Raw genomic sequence first — 22,825 nt, forward strand, 5'->3', positions numbered from 1 at the left:
TGGTATTACGATACTAGTTACGGACGGTCACGTAGAAAATTGACTTTTAACGAGCGGCCATTTCCTAGATTTTCCGGTAACTTTTACAGTTTCACCTAGGGAAAGGCGTCGATTGCTCGCGTAAACAATAGGGTACGGGACGCACGTTGGATGTATCGCGCCCGCGATTTCCCGGCGGACATTATACATAATTAGGAGCGCGGGTACCGAGACGGGAAGCGAACAATGGACGGCTCTTTTCGCATGCGACTAAATACGTCAGCGCCACAGTAATTGGCCGACAATTACCAGCCGTAGAATCGCGGCAGCGTTAAGATGGTATAGCCCAGTAGCACGCAAATATATGGGAGCGAAACTTATCTCCCGCAATTTATTTCGACGAGGTCGAGACCGTCGCGTTATGCGACGCGCAACGTCGACGTCGACGCCGTGCCGCTCTCCGGAAGCGAGCAGAAGAGTGCGATTAGGCAAAAGATAGCCACGCCAAAATGTGCATAACCCTATTCCTTGTACATGTAAAGAGAAACGATACAAATAGGTTTTCTACATATGCAATGCAGAATTCAAAGACTGCGATTTACTTTCTAATAGCAATATCATGATATTTTGAGATTGATAAGACCTCTAATATTTCAAAATATTAAATTTCTAGTTGCTTAGAAAGATTTATAATTTTGTAGCCGATTAAGCATCTATTGTTGCATTATAATTGAAAATTAGGAAAGACATATTTACATTATTTCCTAAACGCTCAGTTTATGAGAATCTTGAATTTCTCCGAAAAACTGGAAATGCACATACATTTTACTCAACAATTGTGATTATATACGCACAATTTGTAATCGTAATTGTAATTTATATAATTTTAACGATAGTTTATCACGCCCAAAATTCTTACAGACACATATCGTTCCTTCTAAAACATTATATATATATGTATATATATCTATTTTTTATTTAAAAATATAAGAAATGTAACATGAGAAAATTGAAGAAAATGAAGTGTGTTCTTCTTACAAGGAAGAATATATAATATATATCACATGTTATCATTTTAATTAATTTTATGAAATGTACGTCGATATAAAATAAGTAAATTTAAGACCACATAAAATAACTAATAACTTGAAAAAAAAAAGATGCCAACAGTACGCGGTGTTCCCAAACGGTCACCCATTTAAGTACTAACCGCGCTCAACGCCGCTTGACTTAAGTGATCGGACGAGAACTTGTAGGTTTGGCGTGATTTGACCGTTGACGAAAGTATCTTTCTTAGGAAGAGAAGATATACTTCTTCATCAACTTTTCTGGTTAAAGGACGAGAACTTGTATGTTCGACGTGTTTATATTATAATAAATGTATTAGTATTGTTTGTATTATAATAATTATATATTGTAATAAATGTAACATGAAAATTGTTATTTCATGTTACATTGTCATGTTACATTTATTATTGCAATATATAATTATTATACAAACAATAATAATACATTTATTATAATATAAACACACCGAACATACAAGTTCTCGTTCTACAACCAGGAAAGTTGATGAAGAAGTGTATCTTACCTTTCTAAGAAAGATACTTTTGTCAACGGTCAAATCACGCCAAACCTACAAGTTCTCGTCCGATCACTTAAGTCAAGCGGCGTTGAGCGCGGTTAGTACTTAAATGGGTGACCGTTTGGGAACACCGCGTACTGTTGGCATTTTTTTTTTATTTACTTATTTTACATCTATTCTGAAATATTTTGTCTAATTTATTTCTTTGTAAAGCTAATAACCAGCATTTTAAATATTTCTTCTTTTTATTATAATTATTATTGAAAATCTTTCTTATAATTATTATTGTAACATTTATGTGCGGTATTCAATATGAATATTGCATCTAGATAAATAAATCGATATTTCTGTGTGTAAGTATGTGTGTAAAGAATTATCTCTATCCTTCCTTTCTTAAGAAGCTTTATTTCCTAAGGAAGTGGCGTATCTCTGCGTCGTCGTGCAAGAAGATGGAACGCGACTAACTCTTTTTTCGACGGAGCACTGACGCGGTGGCACTTTAACGGCACTTCAGCCGTTCAGCGTTGATATCGACAAGAAAAACGTACGAGGCGAGATCTACTGACGAGATACACACGAGACGCAGCGGGTGAACGCGGCTTGTCGTCTCTCGTCAGCAAGCCGACAGAAAGAGAGAGAGAGAGAGAGAGAGAGAGAGAGAGAGAGAGAGAGAGAGAGAGAGAGAGAGAGAGAGAGAGAGAATCTGCACAGACATTTTGTTTCTTTTGCAATAGTGTCTTCTCTCCCCAACGCCGCCCCGGCGACAGGGAGAGGTTCATAGAAAATTCTATTATTCTATTCTTATCATCGCGCTGACGCGTGGTGCCCGGTATCGACAGACGGATACATAATGCAACGTGAGTTTCCGAGCTTGCGCGCGTGAGTGCATACCTACCGGATGCGGCCACCACCGAGCTTGCATACTGAGCACCAAGGCCCGTCCACCGAAGCCCTCCTGCAAAACGTGCTGACTCGTCGTGACGAACGTTGCCCGCCGCGCCGTATGGCTAGGCTCTCCGCAACGTGCTCGAACGTGCCGTGCGACGTTGATCGAAGAGAGGGTAGACTTGACGTCTTTACGAGCACCGACGAGCATTTGTACGGCGGGATTTCTGTAGATATAGGAAGACACACAGTATCGTCATCGGACGTAAAACATAGAAGTCCGATCGGAATCGAGAACACTTTCCAGCTTCTATTAATTCGTTGCCTGAATTTGTTTCTATTCGCGAATTTATATTTGTTTTATGAATTTAAGGGGATCCTATATAAAGCCGTGATCCTAGCCGGTTTTTTTCTTAGCACTAATCTTTTAATTGGCTTTATAGAAATGCAAAATTCTTGTCTAGAATTAAAGTACGCATCAAAATCTAGGTCATGGTGGTCGAATTTATATCGAAAACGAAAAAAAATTAATATTTTTTGTTATACGTGACGACCACCACATATAATTCGACCACCATGACCTAGATTTTGATGCGTACTTTAATTCTAGACAAGAATTTTGCATTTCTATAAAGCCAATTAAAAGATTAGTGCTAAGAAAAAAAACAAAAAAAACCGGCTAGGATCACGGCTTTAGGATCACCTTAAATTCTGTTTTACATAAGTAGAGAAATAAATGAGCGACAGATTACGTTGAATGCTACACTAGAAGTTAGAGAAAAGAACTGAAAACATAAGAGAATAGTATTAAAGAATGCATATTTTGAGCAATCAAGATCTAGTCCTGACCGATTACGGCGTTTTTTCTTTGAATGCATATTTTGTTTGATACTATACAAGTAAACCACACCTGTCCCGTGAAGAGGTCGAAATTGATCATATAATTTGATATTTAAGAGATGATTAATTTATACATATAGCGGAAAATGTGTCATATGTAAGGGAACGGGTTGCGTGTATGGAGCACAGGTTTGACATATATGGCGAAATTTGAATTCTCGCGCGTGCCAACAGGGGGTATCGTTTTAATTAACACGCCGCGCCGTCTGCCGTACTCCGTACTCGACCCCGTCCATAAGACTAATTCGCCATGTGCAAGAACAATGCATCAGGATCGGCAGCCGAGCGATCGGCCGGGCGCGAGCAGCGTACATACGAATGTATCTCGAGCTCACGCGGCGCCGTTGATTGCACGCCGGCCGCAGAGCGCGGATGTGGATTTGCGGCGCGCGACGCCGCGCCACGAGTGAGGGCAAGCGCGCGCTTGGAAATTCTACTAATTCAATGGATTCGAACGTCATCGAGCAACAAGCGTGGGCACCGCCCACGCGTTGCGTAACACGTATTAATTAATTATCGACGTGAGCGCGAGTCTGAGCGCGGGGTCAGCGGGACGCGACACGGGGACGCCATAAAAACGTGACTTTTGCGTCGAATCTTGGGTATTCACTTCGGTCGCTTGCGTAATGTTCGCTATATGCAGACTCATTGTATTGCGAGCGAGCGAATGCGTATCGGATTGAAGAAGGAAATAGTTCGTGATTATGCAGATGTTGTTGTTTCGTTGTCATATATCGAGTTGTAACATTCTGTTATAATAAAAATCGCTTAGACGTCTTAATTATTGAAAATAGTGAATGGCAAAGAATTTTTTTTCGCGCGCGCGCGCGCGAATACATCGATCATATTAATATTATAATATAAAATCACCTGTTCATATTTCAATGTTTACAATATTTATAATTAATCCTTTACTTATATAATATCATAAATCTTGTTACTTTATCATATCTTACATATACATGTAATATGATAAACATAAGATATGATAAATACGTATATATAATATTTACATTTATCATATCAAGAGACACGGTAGTAGTGTCTCGCGCCAAGTATACGCGGAGCGAGACCGACCGTGACTTTTTTACGCGACGCGACGGATTGCGAGTATTCGAGATGTTGAGATCTCGATAACGAGTGAACGGATCAAGTTCTAAGTAGGCTTGATCGATAGCTTGGGGTCCATTTACCTTAATATATTCAAATATGTCATATCTTATCCAATTCTATAATTAATTCGATAACGTAAGCAATTAGTATGTGAAAGTGAAGCCAAGAGGGCTTTTATTGTTAATCTGAAGCAGTCTGTACTCAAAATAGAAAACATACATGTACTCCAATTTTGGGATTTATTAAGGAGGTTCGCTTACTATTCTGAAGTCAAAAATGCGATTGAATAATAATGTCAATACAGCGATCCCGAATTATATGCAATATTATTATAATGAATTGTGGATGCTAGTTATGTGTTATATTCTTCGTAAATTATTAGTGTATAGAATATTAACAAATATATGCCGAAGTATGAGAGCGTCAACGACTCGGGAATCGTTGTCGAATACTTATTACCCAGCATTATAAAGTAAAAGAAAAATCACAAATCTATATAATTTATAAAAACCTATATGAACAATTGTCAGAGAATACTAAAGACTTAAAATGATTGATGACTGCGTGTCGTGGATTCATGATTAGTGGTTAAACACTGTTTGTGAGGTTGAGTTCGCATCAATTGTTGCGTTGCCAATGGCAACGTCTGTCATTACTAATTCGATCCACGAGGTAAAAGTAAACTTTGCAACAATAAAGCTTTAAATCTACACGGTAAAATACTATTTTTAAAGTTTTTATGCAATCCTTGATGTTTTATCTGTCAAATGCTAGTTTTTCAAAGTCCTGAGTTGGCTAAGTGTGTACTAAATCAGTGATTATTTACCTCAGAGCGATTTCTCATGAGGCGATAGGCACAAAGTGGTCAACTTCTGAATAATATTACAAAGAAACTATACGGTCAATATTGCTCAACTTTTGGGATTATTTGTGTAAAGTGTTTATGTAAATTATATAAAAAAATTAAGACTCTAAGTGGACTTTCGACTAATAGGCGAACCTCCTTAAATAGATATCAACGTCGGAGAATACCGTAATATCGGATTAGTTTCCGCGGTAGGAATGACTAATCCTTTAAGCTATAGCGAACCTATAACAGACCCGAGCGCTTACTATATTGCAGTACTCTCGTATAACATCTACATATCATATATTCCCATATACATAGTTTCTGCGAATAATAGTACAATAGAAAAAGTCTATGAAAATACAACTTAATCTAAGAAAAGGAATAAGAATAATAAAAATTAGAACAAGACTCGTACATGGTTGATATATATACAGAATAGCGGGGTAACGTTTATTTTTATATTTTATTCTCTCCAAGAAATCGAACTAATTAATCGCAGTTTACAGCATTTTTACGATCCTTTCGACTTTCGAGTCCAATTTATAATCTGCGCAAACTCTTGATTTATTCGATATAATTACCCTTTCCTGGAACAAATAAAAAAAACTCGTTTAACTTTAATAAAAAATCGTTCGCGTTTTCGTGGCAGGGCGTGTATATTATACAGCCGGTGCAAATGAGCGAGCTGAGATTTTTGCGAGGCTGTGCTCTTTCATAGCTGCCATAGTGAAAGCACAATAAACCGACGGAGATCACGCCACTTTAGGTCAAGACAATGCAACCATTTGCATATGGCACTGCTCGCTTTAACTGCAGCCGCGACGGCGGTTATGATCGACGATCTGCCGCATAGTAAGCACACATAGAAACGTAGGCCTCTTGCGAACGGCCACGTGCTCGGCGTGAGGCTCGTTTGGCGTTATTCAGGCATATTCATTTGCGTATATGCAGATTGCAGATCCCACGTCTAATTGCTTTTCGAAATGCGCTTATTTGAGTTTGTTAGAAAGAAGCTGCAGAAAATTTTCAAACGTATGTTTAAAAAATAATTTGTAAACTTTGAGAATCAAAAAGTAAAAGACGAAATAATGGAACAGAGGATGGAGTTTTATATGAATTAATTCTATGAGGCAATTCCAAATATTAAAGATTTGAAAAGTTCTAGATACTTCAGAAAATACAATTAACGTATGAATCGTTTGAATACAAATCACAAAAATGATTAAAAATTTGTCTCACAATCAGTGTTAAAATATTGATACAAATAATTATTATTTTATTTAACATTGAGAATTAGTGAATTTCTTTGACTGCTTTGTTCATTTTAATATTATAAATATTAATGTGAATATACGAAATTATTACACATAAAACCGCGAATATTTGTGAATCTTGTACTTGCGTATCTTATTGCGTGATTCATATGTGTGAAAGTGACGTTATTGCGATCATATTCTAACTTTGATGCATGGACGAAAATATCTGCCGAAATCGAAGTCGACGGATTATTGTGTTATTGCACTTACGCCGTGCGGGTGCAATGTCCGACTATCGCCCTCGAACGATTTAAATTTAGCCGGCAATGACATTCCTCTTTGAGCGTTTTCCTATATTGCAATCAGCAATTGTTAATATTCTTTCCTGCATGATAATAATAAAAGATACGCCACAATAACTGACAAAAACAAATTAACACGCTGTCATGCGTTATAAATAAAGTGTGTCAGATCACATATGAACAATAAGTATAAAAATTATGTGATTTATTATGTATGCATTTTTATTATAAATCGTGAATTTTACTCTTGTTGTTCATGTAATTTTATATAACAGCGTGTATTGGAATTTAAATCTGAAGATGTGTGTTTATAAAAAAAGTAACAATCGATAAAGAAAATACTTACGCGATAAATTATATAACCGCATTAAATACTTACAGCTATTATCGCGAATGAAATATATATGTATAGCATAATGACGTTTTGTTTGAAAATATTAATCACTGTATCGAGTGGAAAGTTCTTAACGCACATGTGCAACTTGTTCGCGTGTCGTGCATATCATGCACGTAATGGAGAACTTATACGAAGAAAATTTTAAATGTTAATGCACACCTCCGAGGCATTTAGTCAAGTAAGGAGGAAAAACTATAATCAGAGATTACTTGAAAACAATATGACACAGGGAAATTCCTTTGATAATTATTATTGCCGTCGTATGCCTGCAGCCTTTCCTTCGTTGCACTTCAACGTAATGCATAAGACAATTCGGAAAAAGAATTACTTGATTCTTTTGAAGATTGTTCGACTGAAATACATGTCTTTGTGTATATGCATCTCGCATATTTTTGTCGGCCTTGCTTATCGCTCGTACAAATTTGCGAGATAAGAATACAATTAAAAAATTGTTCAAACATAAATTGCAAATAACTTTTCTGCAGTTATGTGTTTAGCGGACCATCCACTTGTGACATTCGATCCAACATCGTGACATTTGCACAAGTATTATGATTATTATATTTTTTTATGAGAACGATAAAAAATTAATGTAATGTATAATAAAATAATTGTACGCAATGAATACAAATTCGGTGGGCTCATCGAAGGAAAAAGCACGAAATAGTATATTGTACAACTAGTGGAAAAAGTGGTCGATTCTGAATGAGTGTGAAGTTGGTCGTACGAGCGAAGCGAGTGCGACCATCACACTCATTTGGGCTCGACCACTCTTCCCACGAGTTGTTCATACTATTTTTCCTAACAAGAGCGTAAAACAGGCCGCTTTTCGCGCTTGTTTTACAATTTCATTTCTCCACTAGTTGAGAAATGGCTCCATGTTTCAACGCTTACGTCATCATTGCGAAATGGATCGTTTTGCTCACTCAAAACAAGCGCGAAAAGCGGCCCATCTCACGCTCGCGTTAGGAAAAAGATATTTCTTTGTAAAAAATTCTAATCAAAAACACATTTACAAACATTGTTTTCGTTGACATCAACTGGATTCGCCAGCAGTCTGGTTCAGAGATCGTTAAATCAGACACAAGACCGATGAACATCTGCAGAGCGCGATGCGAAGGTTGCGCAAAACAAGCACTCTTATCAGTCGACGTGGCAGATCGGGAGCACAAAAAATTAATCGCTTAGCTTCAGAAAATTCCGCAGCTGTATTCAAGCTGTATTATTTATAATTCAAGCGCACATCCATAATATTTAACGACAAAATATTTTTAACTGTATGTTGACAAAATATTGATAGTACGATAGATTCTCGGTCCCGAAAAATGTACCAAAAATACCATAGAATATCCTTTCTAATTTCTTATTAAAATTGTCTAGCATTTTGAACATTTTATAATTTATTAAAAAATAGATAATTTTAATAGTTTTCAAATCACTGTCCGTTTTTAAATTATTGATTAAAATGTTGGTAAAAAGAATATAACAGAATAGGAAATATCATGTATAAAGTTGAAAAAAAGATTTAAGAATTTACAATTCTATATACATGCTAAACATATCATCAAAAGATAATAATTCTATCTCTGTGCAAAAATTTGTTTTTGGTAATGTCTTATATCTTTTACTATCTATTTTTACACTTAAAGCATTTTTTTCACGCAATTCGGTTGCTAAACTTTCTTTCGAAGATTATCGACGCGTTGAACGCATTACAAACTTTGAGAGCCCCTGCTCAGTTTGATTGTTGGTTTTTCCCCTCCTCCCATTTCTTCCCCCTTTTTTCCTCTTCTCCTCGCGATAGTATTGCAGCTCACCCCGCGCGCGCCGTTGTATTTCATTGTTGTGAACGCATGCAAATTGCGATCCCAGTGCCGGGCCCGAGTATCAATTCTAACAGAATTAATTCGAGTGCAGTCATTGTTTTTTGCGCGTCACAAAAAACCCTCTATACGCGGGCGGCATCGTTTTGCCCCGCTACGAACAATATCCGGTTCATACGAACGGTTGCGCACGTCGCCGATTTCTCCTCGCCGCGTCGACCGCCCCTGTGTTCCTATGGTGGTGAAATCCCGTTCGAAAATTGAACCCGCTATGGGTCGTCAATATAACATCGGCAATCGATCATTTTATTGGTAATTATCGTCAACGTTTCGCCAGTGATGTCAGCGCTCAGCGAACAGCGTCAAAAAAAGGATTGAGTAATATAGCGTCGCTAATTCGCAGAACTGAATGCCCGCGTTTCATCACGCGATAGCTTCCAGTGAATAACCTCGCTTTCAGTGACAAATGGCAAAATAGTACGACTATTAGTGATGAAAAATACAAAAAATATCAAAGATTTGTAAAACTGCACGAGCAATTTACTCTTGTTACGTAAAGTGTTTTATATATAAAAGTTTTGTAGAAGGAAAGTTGGGAAGAACATTTGATAATATCAAAAAATTAACCCATGAAAATCATATAATATTAAAAAATATTTAAGATATTGAAATGTTATCTAAAAGTATATACATAAACGGTGGCATATACTGTAATACGGATTGTTTGATATTTATGTTGCAGAAAGATGACTTTACAGCCGTCAGCTCAGCATTGCGCCAATATCTTCCTGAAAAAGATACTCCGTATATCTTGGACATCGACCTCGATTTCTTTAGTACTAAAAACCCGTTCAAAGATCTTCATGAGCGTGTAAACCTTTACGACAAGTTGGCTCCTTTGTTTACGTATAAGAGGGCGGAATCAAATGATCCAGAGGTAAGTTTGATATAAATCTATGCAAAAAAGGAGGCGATTTAATTTTTTCATTAAGTAAGCGTTATATACATATATTTCTAAAATAATGAAGCGATAAGATGTATAGTGCGAATCAAGATCGCAACTGCTCAATTATAGAACTTTAATATATGTATACCTACACTCTCTCCCGAAGTTTTATTTGCATCAACGGCAAAAAAATGAACTTTCGATTTATCTACATACAATTAAACAATAATATCGTAATAATTATTATTTTTATAAATATAATAAAATTAATCAAATAGAAAATATTATCTTGCGCTTTTTAACAATGAAAGTTCTTCGTGGAATAAAAGACTGGAGTAATTTAAGAAAATCGTAGAAGGGTATAATTAGCTGGTACATAGTTTCTAAAATATTAGAGAAACGATGAACGTATTATATTAGTTCATTTAATACAAAAACATTATACTACATCTACATCTGAAATAATTAAGCATCGTATCTCTTACAATGTGTTGACTCGCTGGAGACTTACTGTCTCAAGTCCCCTACATACAGCCTTATTTTTTTGCGTATTACAAACAATTAAGAATAATACAATATTATTAAACAAGATTAGGGGAGAAAGAGGTGAAGAGAGAGCACAAGAATATTATCAGTCATTAAATATCTGATTTCGCGGAAGCCGATCTGATTAGGTGGGCAAATGAGGGGGCGAGAGGGGTCGCGACCAAGCTGGCTTTAGAAGCGATGGAATTTCGCGAATCAGAGGATGGGAGGCTACCGCCAACGAGCGGAAGATTTGCGAATAATTAGGTGGACCGACAATGGCCGTAGTCCCGCGGCAGGCCGGATACACAATGTAGCCTGCCACCAGCGGGATAATAGACAGAGAAGAACGACTCTATGGGGTTTTAGGATTCGACGGACATAATGGCACCGGCCTATTGTCTACGTAACTGCAGACTGCTAACATCCGCCTCCGGGGTCGACCATGTTGGCTCATCTGCATACCAGCTTACAACCCTTCAGCCGTTTAGTTCCGAGCATCGAAACGTTAATTCCGCTCCGGCCACGCCATTCGTCAATGAATCTCGATCGTATGCTATTATTAGTATGTGTCGCGTGTGTCGAGCCATTTGACGAAACGAGACGTTTTTTAAATTAATTAAAATCGACATGATGCTTTTTCAATTAATTCTCACACGATATTCGATATGTACACGCGACTTTCAATAAACCGTTCTCGATAAATTTCCGACGGATTCCCGTTATTTGGAAGATTTGCAATAGATTAAAACTGTTTTATTAGATGTATGTCATTAATGACGGCTGTTGGATATTTTTAGCAGCGCTGTTTATAAGAGGCGGTCATTGATCGGAAATATTTTCAGTCATTCTTATTTTATGATCGCTCAATTGTCCCAGATTGCTCGTAAATAATTCGCGCGATATTGATGTTGACAGGGAATAAATATAGATTTATACTCAACTAACAAATAACCACTGTAGGCACGCGTAAATTCATCTATTATTATGATGATGCAGACTTAGAGCAGATAGTCTTAGATTGTTTCTGATTTAAATTTAATACAGAAATCACATTAATTTAAACATACTACTATATATATTTGTTTTTATGTAAACTTAAATATAGTATTTATGCAAATTTAAACTAAATTATTTAAAATATAACTATTTCCACAATGGAACAATGGTAAATTATTTCCTACAGACATACCTTTGCAATAACTTTTACAAAGCACGATTTACCGCGATGTATCGTAATTGTTAAATCAACTGAATTCTATGAATAGCTACTCGCGGTTGTAGCTATATTCATTTAATTACCGGATTATGGTAACTAACATCACGCGTTGAATGTATAACAAATTTTGTCGATGAAATGGAAATGTTAATTGCGTCGTCATTTATAAAGTGCAACAGTATGTCATTTGAATTTATAAATAAATTATAAACGAGTTTAATTACGAGTATACATGTTTATACAGTACTAAATATGTAAGTATTACATATTTATATTTATATACTTTTATAATATAAATTAATAAATACATAAATAAAATAATTATATCTATACCGAGGAAATCATTTGTTTATAAATTGCTGCTGTGAGAATATTTAGTGAAAAAGTATTTTAACATTGATTTGTTGAGAAATTCTTTTGTATTTCGTTCTAAATTTTATATTTTGTTCTAATAATCGAAATTACCTAATCAAAAGAACTTACAAAAAATTTTTAGAAATGTGTAACGAATAACGAAGTAATAAGGCATACTACAAATTTCCACTCTTTACACAATTCTCTTTTTCTTTCCCGATGCTTCTTTATATTATTTGCATAAGGTTTCGCATCGGATCTTTCACAACCTATAACCGATATGTACAACGGTAAACGGTTGCAGCATTCCTACTTTGCATATCTCCAATTGTCGAAAAGCCTTTGATCCAGCCAGATCGTTTGTAATTTCTCACGGAGTTCCATGTGCATCCTGCATGTCATTTAGAAAACATCAGAGCTATCCTCCTATATTCGAAATCGCTGATTTCAAGGCCGAACAATCTAACTTCTCTCACCGTGGGATCTCTGCAAGATGCGTATACCCTTGAACGCAGAACGCAGTCAAGCTTTGACATCCGGAATTGCTTACCGTTATGTTAATGTTGCGAATCGGGCCATTTAAATGCATGCCGATTAAATATTCGCTTCTTTTCGGCCTGTACGTGTACTATGGAGGATAAGTCCAGTTTCTGCTTTCAGCACGATAATAATGCAAATGCAAGAGAATGATGCAACCGTTGCCGCGTCCAATTCAACTTTTAAAAATTCAAATCGGCACTGGACTTTTTCTTTTAATTATTTTTTTTTTTTTTTTATTATTTACTATCTTTGCGTTTTTATTTATCTTTAGAGAGATAAAATTTAAAAAAAATACTTGAGTAATTGTAACGTTTTTAAAGCATCAATAGATGATTAATTAATAAATATACCCCGTAGTCTGTTTTGCTGAAATTTTTTTATTCTTCCGCATACACAATATGTGTGTTTATATCTATATCTATATATATATATATATATATATATATATATATATATATATGTATATATAGATGCGCAGACCCGATGATTTCGATTTAATGTATGCGGGTCAGACGGCGCTACCTGTCTTACCCTGAGAACTTGGCAGTGCATTGTGATTGTAATCGCCGGCTGCAGGTCACCCCGTAGCCTAACCGAGGTCAGGGTCATTCTTGAATTATTTAAATTATGCAATCCACATTCCTTCTTCCAGACTCGTACGCAAGCACCGCTCGCGCCACGATCGTCCGCGATCTTTTGTAAAGAATAATAATTACGAGGAAGAATGAAAAAGTCGGTCTCATGCAAGGAAACAACTAACCGCATGTTGTGTTTACGATTGAAACGAGTTTCATATTATTCCGACTTCAATATCGATTTTAATTTACGGCTTGAAATTCGTACAAAAAGATCGTAACTGTTCAGCGTAAATGTCTCGCAACAATGATAGAAATTTTCTTAGAATTTTTTTTCATCTATAAATTCTTTATTGAATATATTTCTTTATTCCAATAAGAACACTTTAACACAAGCAGAATAATAATAAACAAATTTTATTAAATACGTTTATGTTCTATTCGACATGACTGCTCCGCGTTACAATTCTTAAGAACACGATTGTTGAATCCATTTTCTTTATGAATTAATCGACGCATACGGAGTCTTGAACGGCGATCCGCAGGGTGTATTTTACGCGACTCCTTTCTCAGGATCTGCCACGCGATGTCCCACTGGGATCCCAACGAAAGAAGAAACGACACGAGCGGGGGGTCCAGTATGCAAAACGGGATCCGTTTTTCGGCCGCCCCGAATATTGATGTATAGCCAAGTATGTAGATGAGCGTGAGAATGCAGCTCGTGCCGGATGGTGGCGCGAATAGGGTGAACCGGAAGTAAACCAGTTCCCCTATCCTCCGTAGCTCCCGGTTGCTTTTGCGGCGCATTCATTCTTCCTCCAACGTTGTACTTTTGCCATTGACTTTTACGAACGAAAACGTAAATGCAAAAGTCGAAAGCACTGTCGAGAAATTTGACACAAAAGAGCTCGTAAACACGACATTTTTCAAATTACGTCTGTAGGAAAAGCAGTTACATGATATCTTACTTAAGATTGTAGCATTTACAGTGTTTTTGTATTAAATTTCTGTTACAAATTATAATTTCTCTATAGCATATTACAATTTCTCTCTCTCTCTCTCTCTCTCTCTGTACTTCAAGTTTGTTACATAACCTCAAAAGTGTATATTGTTTAACAATGGCGCGAGGGGTTGGCTCGGACTAAATTGGCACTCGTGGTTTCAAAAGCGGAAGCGAGCTATTCTGCTAGCATTTGTATCCAATTGGTTCTATCAATTTCGCCAGAATTTATTGAATTGATCTAGTTGTTGACTAGAATAACCGCAGAATATTCTGATAGAATAATACATGGTTTACCAACGTATACATATATGTCATGTTGCTGTATCCAACAGGTATGAAAGTAATGCTGTAAATACCAAAATATTGATGGTTATTTTAAGATGGATAAAATTTTTTTTTTTGTACAAGTATTTTTGTATTTATATATGTATTTGAAGTATTTTTATATTATATATGTCTAAAAAAGAGACTTTATTACGTTTTACTTCCATATAACTATAAATACAATGCTCACCGTTTTCCTATCTATCTATTACATCTATCATAATAGTTTTTTGTCTGTAATATAGATCTTTTAACTATATTTTATTATTAAACAGTTCGCGATTGCAATGATAAAAATTGATCGATTTTATTTAGCGTTTAATTTGTTCTATCAATGAATTTGAATTTCGCAACATATCGGGAACGCAGCTTCAACAGAAAATGCAGAAGCGGATTTCAAAGAGCAATAATGCCACCTTCGGCAAGATTTTATCACTCCTTTATTTTCTCATTTCTCTTTTACTTTTGCTTCCCTGCCTCGCCGTCTCTTTCGCTCTCACGACGGCCTTCTGCTGCTGAAATATCTGTTTAAACCTGCACGAGGTACGAAAACGGGACGGAGATAAACAACAAGGAATTAAATATACAATAAAGTGCGGAGTCCGGACAGCGAAAGGGCGTGGTGGGGTGGCGAGGCGGTAAAAGAGGGAAACTCCTTTACCGGCCGCCATTCCGCCTCGCTCACCCTCTCGTGCGCCCCAACCCTGAGCCACCCGCATAAATAAATCCAATTGGCTCAAATAAAATGTACGAAACGAAGTCGCGCCAATGGCCGGGCTATATTTTATTTTCTCTCATTTTCCCTCCCTCCTGTGCGGGCGCTCTCGCTCTTTCTCGCTCCTTCTTCTCCGCCCACTCTCGCATCCATTCCTTTCCGTATTCGTCTGTAGTCCTTTTTCTCTCGTTTCGCTTTCTCGTCCGCCTCTATCCCTGCGACGACGGTAGGATAATTCAATCTCGACTTTTCACGGATTTCCCATCAAAGGAGACATACCGGTTACGAGCTGAGAGATTTCTCTTTCTCGGCGCGTCTGTAGTTGCTCTGACTTTTTGAATCGAAACCGTCCTTATTTCTTATTCGTTCTCACCAACCACGGCCCCTTCCGTGCATTTTCTCAATTTTCTGTCACCGCAATATACATATTTCAACTTACGTCGATATTTCGTATTAATATCCGGAATGTCATAATGTTATAACGTGGCTTTACTTCTAATTTCTAATTGATAATACTTACACATGGGTTCAGACATTAATATTGTTGCCTAACATTACTGCCTAAATGTAATGATTGTAATGGTTAAATGTAGTGGTTATGAGAAAGAAAGAAATCTTATAATATGTGAAATACATTATAAAATTTATGAATATATGAAAAAAATCAAAGAGTTTTTAATTGTTTTTATGTAAATCCATTTGTGACATATCATTATTAACTTAATTAAAATTAAATCAAATTAACAGATAGTTTGATGTATCATTATACATTTTAACATTAGCATATAACAAAAATATTTTAACTATCATTAAACAATCTATTAATATTTAATTCACTATAATCTTAACAAAATTACCTTTACGTAGAGCGTTATTAAATTGATTACAATGGAACAACAGTGAATGTTACGTTAAAACGCATAATATCATTGACAATACATTATACAATTCATATGTATGAAACCGCGTTAGTTACTTGATGTTTAATTAATTTACAGCATAATATATCAATTATATAACTACTGCATTTAACTAAATTATTAATTCAGCAATTATACGTATAGAGCTTTCAAATCGATTCTCTTTCTTCTATGCTTCGTTCAATATTCGAGTCTATCATAAAGTTATAATAAAGTATCTAAAATCAATGAACGACGAATGTTTTTGTTTCAAAATTATTAATTTTAATTATTTTTTTGCGTACATTGGTGAAAATATATTCCCGCTCGCAATTGTGCTCGGATGTGCAAGAATGCTAGTTTCCGGTCCACGTGGATCGGAACCACGTGCAACGGTGGTTTCTTCATTAACAAGGCGCTCGGTCTTCGAAGGAAAGCAAATTTTGTTGGGGCAGGTCACTTTCGTAATTACCTTCTCTCACGGAAGTCCCAGCTCGAACTTCGATCTCAGCAACGGCGGCGACGGCGCGCGGTGGAGGTGGCGGAGGTGGTAGTAGCGGCAACGACCCTCCTCAAGGTCGTCTCTCATCCCCCGCAATTAAGCCCTCCGACAATTAGATCGATAAACGCAAGGAGGCGCTCTTTATGCCTCTCGTGCTGGGGCGTTTATGCGCTCCGCGTAACAGCCGTGACTCTCTTTTCCTTTCTCTCGCCCTCTCTCTTTCATTCGCATCCTACCGACGATAATGAATCGCTGAAATTACAGTATGCCGTTAAGATCGGCCCGAGATCTCTTTAATAATGTTACCTCCCTTTCGCGTATATAATCTTTGATTAACCAAATACCTAGTGTTCATTACAGTCCCATAACTCGACCCGGATGAAATATTCGGAGAAAGAAAGAAAAAGGCGTACAAACGAAATGTGCGAACATATTATTTATCCCTCTATATTTTGGGGGTAAGAAATTAAGTGTTACTCAATGCTGCTACAACTTCAGTAAATCTTCAGAATTGATTTATTAATTTTATCCGCATTTACATCAAGATTTTTTTGAATAAAACAATATATAATTGTAATTATAAGAGTAGAAAGAAGTTATATCTATTCTTTCTTCTTAGTCTTCGTAAATTATAAATCACTTTTTGATCCTTATCGTATGTTTGTCTGAGATCCTGCACCTGCAAAAATGACAAATTTATCTAGTGGGATATTAATTTGAAATTTCAGAAAAATAAGAATTACATATAATTATAGAATGTAGACTGTTTTTTGGAAAGTACGCAGTAATTTCTTGCGCATAAAGTAGGTAAAATGATATTCTCTAACAGATTCTGTAGGACCATATAGTTAAAATTCTGAAACGCTGGAATGTTTGAAAGGGTTGAGGGGGTTTATTTTATGTCCGGCACGCACACACCCCTGGAAAACCGGATAAGAACCAACATCGCCATCTATCGCAGGTGATAAGAACGAGGATTTCCTTTGCAGTTTCCGGGGAAGCCGCAACCCCGTTGGGTGACGTGACGAGCGAGACCGACGCCATGCGTCCAAGATGGCTGCGGATCGTTAAACGGTCACGCGCAAACTCCTCGGGGAATAGAGGGTTGGTTTGGGGGTGTCTCTGCTCCTTAATAGCGTCGAAGAGTAGTTACGATCTCAGATCGTCACAGCTAACTTATCAGACCGTTTCTACTCATCATTCGACGTTTAACGTACGCGTGCAAAGTGTCACAACTAAATCATAATTCATCAATGTTATTTATTACTATTAAATATTGCTGTCTTCTTTTTTATCAAACTTTATCAAGAAGTTCTTGTTTACGATAAGCGATGTATATAATACATTTAAATTATTGCCATCACGGATATTTTTTTAAACTTTGCATTACAAATAGTTGTCATCTGCAACGATGAATATAAAATATTATACAGCGTACATTTAAATATATTTAAAAGTTCCTAAAACAACGTGCACAAGCGTTTGAAAATACATAGAACATAATAAATATAGATATATAATATTTTCTGACATAATTTTAATTTTTTTCGTAGAAAATTTATCATGTCGTAACTGATTAAATAATATCAATATATAAATTACATCAATAAATACATTATTTTTTTAGAGAAATTTACATATTGTGAAAAAATGCCAACTGCCTCTTAAATCAATATCAATTCTTTTGTGTATAATATCTCATATTTTTTAAATATTATTGAATTATTGTATATATTTTTATTCTCCATTTTTTATTCCTTTGATATAAAATTTCGATAAGCAGACACGTGTTTTTATTTAGACGCAACTGGTTATCGATTATTTCAAGTATCAAAATAATACGTATATCGATAAACTATTACAATGGATACGAGCAGTGAAACTTCCTGACACGTCAACGGCCAACATTTAATGTACTTCATAAGCATGGCGAAGGTTATCGCCCTTTCGCCGAACAATTGAAGAAATGACAGTGGTCATTACTTTAAAAAGGCGTAAAGGGCGATGGGCGTGTACGGTACGTGGCGTGCTTGCGCTTTTCAGTATTGAAGCTCATTGCCCTCCGCGCGGAAACGCCGTTTCTTTACACCGGCACGTACATACCCACGCGTATTTAAGTATTAAGCGAATACAATATAATATCGCACATGTCAATGCTATGTATTGACGCGTTCATGCATTCGACACCATATGATATATCGGAAGTCGTTGCCCGATCGAGACTTTCGGTGCACTTTTACGCGGCGATGCGTAAAAACGCGCACGTGAATTTCGTTTCAAACTGATCATTAGTGAGACAGAATAGGTACTGATCAGTGAACTGAGGACAGCTTAATTTTCAATCCTATTATTTAAAAAGTTTATTATCTCTTTATTTTAGTAATTTATATATATTTATTTATATGAAAAATTACAAATAGCAATTGTAAATATTTCAAAGATTAATTCTAGATACAAATAATACAAATAAAATAGGACTACCTTTTTTAGTTTGTTATTTTTGTCAGAATCCAACTGGAAGAATTTGCATTATTTAGATAGATTATAGAACAATGTGTGTAATGCAAAATCAACGGTACACATAATGCAATGTTTTTTTCCTCGCGCATTTACACATTTTCCTGATTCTCGCATGAGGTGTGAATCCAAGAATCCAAGAACATCGCCGCGTAATACTTCAACGTAGACAGTGGCATTTTCCGATGATTCGTTGATTAGAATTACACGTATGAGACAAAAAATGACATCACAGCTGCATCGCTTTACGACACGTGATATGCCTGTATATTTATCTATAAATAAGTTGCGATATGCACAAGTGATGAAAATGTCTATAGACTTACGTGTTATCGATCTTGTTGGTCTAGAGCGCGGCGCTCTCGCGAGCGATACGTTGCGACACAAAGCGACGTTTTAACGACTGTGATTATTTGCGATAACGCATTTGCCGAAACTCTGATAAAGTGACGAACCGCTCTCTGGAGAGTCTACGAGTCATCGAAGTCAAAAGAGACTGATGTATTATCCGGTATTTTACAGTGCATCAGGTATTGTGTATCATATCGCAAATTACATTGCTGACTCTCATGATTATGGAGGATGTAGTCCGATATCGAATTATACGTAATTTATTTTAATTTCGGCAATTCAGTGTCGTAACACTAGTTCACACTTTATGTATTACAGTAATTATTTTATTATAAATATCCATAGTTGTGTGCTGTTTTATAAAGGAAAATTTGACAGGTTGATCTAAAGATGACCCGTATAGAGATGATTGCAACTGCAATTCTCTTGAGGTTGCAAACTGATTATGTTGATAAAAAAAGAGCGCTGATAAAAAAACAGAGACTATTTAATTTTCGTTAAATGATCGCTAATGACTCTGAGCGACGTCATAGATGGGAATAGAGAATATCGTTCTGTTTGTCGGTTCAAAGACTGACGAGTATCTATGAAAAGAGTCTTGATTGCGGGATAAATCGTCGGAATCTTAGTTGCCGTAATGCGTAATGCGAATTCCTTGCTGATTGCGAATAGTTGTGTTTAACAGTTAATCCATTATCGATAGCAGATGTTGCGCGGAAGAGTGTTAATGTTTCGTAATAAATGAGATTACCGTGTAAGTGCAACCATTATGTAATCAATAATTATGTGCATTATAGAACACACTGAGTTATCATGCTAAGAAAGAGCCATCTTCATAAGCAGATCTGTCTAAATGATATCTTGAGCATCCACTAAAGGAAATAAGTGAACTGCACAAATAACTGTGAGTTAATCTGGATTTTATAAAAAAATGAAAAATTATTGCGAAATATTTTTCTCTTACTTTTGATAAGACATAATTATTTTTAAATAAATATGTATATGTATATTTTTTATTAATATATTTGATATTGTTCAAAACATTAATGCGATAAAATTTAAAAGAATCTCGCTCGTGTGTCCAAAAACAACAAAGGAATAACAAAGGCCAATAATCGAGCTACGGTGGATGTCAAATTAATAAATTCTTTTCTATATCAATAATACATAGCACGTCGGTATACGTCGGTCCGACGTGTTATGTTTTATTAATATAGAAAAGAATTTATTAATTTGACATCCACCGTTGCTCGATTATTGACAGCTTTTGTTATTTCTTTGTGATTAATACGATAATTAATAGAGCATTTATATGTCACGTAAACAATTTTACTTGAATAATAAGCGGTATTTTTATCTTAGTTAATCAGAGAGTTTAATTAACATTTCACGAAGCATTTGTATACTTCTCGAGCAATCTCGGCGCACGGTGCAGCTTTCGTTGTGAATTCGAATGCGATGCGCGAATTGCCTTTCTCTCGGCGCAATCCGTAAATCAACGGCGAGTCTAAAATCACAGGGGCATCCAATTGAACTCCATGGCGGCTCTCGGTGTCAATGACTCCGGGGGACCGTATGTCGCGAGCTTCGAGCACGGTTGATTTCGATCACCGGGTACACACACGCAGCACGCGCGCGATCGTACAAACACGTCGTATAGCCATTTTCCGCGCCCTCTCCCCTCTCCTCCCCTTCTCTATTTTCCCCACCCAGCCCGGTCTTCCGTAGTCACGTAATTGATGCTACCGCGAAACACCGTCAATTTTCAGAGCACATGGTTCCGCGACATGCTCGGCGCATAAGCGCATGACCTCCCTACAGGTGGTATGCAACATAGAATGTAAGAGCGCATTGAACCCGCCACTTGCAACGAAAACGCCATGCGTACCTACCGTATTGTCCGTGACAATGAGAGTCAATGACCTTACGGACGGAAATATGAAGTTTTACTGAAATTTCGTGTAGTCAAAATTTTATCCGTTGCTTTTTAGACCGTATGGTTCCGAAGAGAGGTAAATATACTTTACATGTAAGGTCATTGAGCTGACAGGCAGTTCAGAGTACTGTGGATTAATATGCAGATATTATATAGACATGTTGATTTATTTTGACATGATAATACACTTTTTTCTGTATTATCATAATAATTAAAAATTTCTGAATATATATTAGAGAAACTTTGATATGTTAAATATCTTATCAATTAAATAGTACTTTTTATTTTATATTAATTAAGGAAAAAATATATGTAACATATATATAGATGAAATTTATATCTATTTTTTTAACTATTCTGATATATAATTTTATATTTAATTTACATGTAACATGTATTATAACTAGTATTCATGAATGTTTTATTATTTCTAGCTTATTTTACATATAAATTCCTGTATATTTTTTATATAAAATGTGTCTTATATTTAGTCTTTTTTAATGGTTTTCTCACAATTATTTTATTAACATTCACTTATATATTTCCAATATTTAATTAGTATATCTCAGAGAAGAATATAACAGATACTATCTTGCAGATTCATATCACGATTTAAGATATGGCTCAAAATTTCGATTGATCGATTATAGTTAAATGCTATTTAATTGTTTGAAGAAGGAACAGATTGGAAATAATTGATGATACGTATAAAAGATCAATTATTGAGTATCATGGTTATAAGAAAGATTCGATATGCTGATGTATCAATGTCTTGATAAATCGACGATATGCAACGTCCGTAAACAGCAGTTTACGTATTCTAAATCTTAATTGTAATACAATAATTATAAAAAAACTGGTTCTTAAAAAAACAACAAGATACTGAAAGAGTCTAGATTATCAGTTATACTTTGATAATAACCGCCTCCGCTTTTTTCCCTCCCCTTCTTCTTCTTCTTCTTCTTCTTTTTCTTTCTTTCTCTTTCTAAAATATTTAATAATATACTGAATCGCCTTCCAGAATCGCGCGGAGAGACACAATTTTAAAGCTTGAGATATTTAATGTTACAAATTAAGATATGTAAAAAATAATATTATCTCTGATGTTATTATCTTCACATTTCAGAGATTATTTTGAAAAATATTTGTTTAAGAAAATTCGACAATAATACTACTATATTAAATTCTATTAATTATATTAATTCTATTAATTCTATTCTAAATAATATATGACATACGTGTTTTAAAAATTCAGATTTATCGCAGAATTATTTCCGCTAGCTCTTTCTTCTTCTCTTCATTGCAAACTGCTAGATATCATTAAACAAA

General features: G+C 35.8%; 1 protein-coding gene and 2 pseudogenes across 1 annotated transcript in view; 2 read left to right on the plus strand and 1 right to left on the minus strand.

The window, feature by feature from the left end:
- Mesr6 (misexpression suppressor of ras 6) overlaps positions 1–22,825 on the plus strand; it is a 618,760-nt gene that overhangs the window by 388,536 nt on the left and 207,399 nt on the right. The window contains exon 5 of the mRNA XM_071772461.1: positions 9,833–10,027. Coding sequence (XP_071628562.1) covers positions 9,833–10,027 — 195 coding nt within the window. The remainder of the gene's footprint in view (positions 1–9,832; positions 10,028–22,825) is intronic.
- LOC139810844 (5S ribosomal RNA) lies at positions 1,141–1,259 on the minus strand (annotated as a pseudogene).
- Positions 1,592–1,710, plus strand: LOC139810845 (5S ribosomal RNA; annotated as a pseudogene).

This window comes from Temnothorax longispinosus, chromosome 3 (assembly GCF_030848805.1).
Source record: "Temnothorax longispinosus isolate EJ_2023e chromosome 3, Tlon_JGU_v1, whole genome shotgun sequence".
Taxonomy (NCBI): domain Eukaryota; kingdom Metazoa; phylum Arthropoda; class Insecta; order Hymenoptera; family Formicidae; genus Temnothorax; species Temnothorax longispinosus.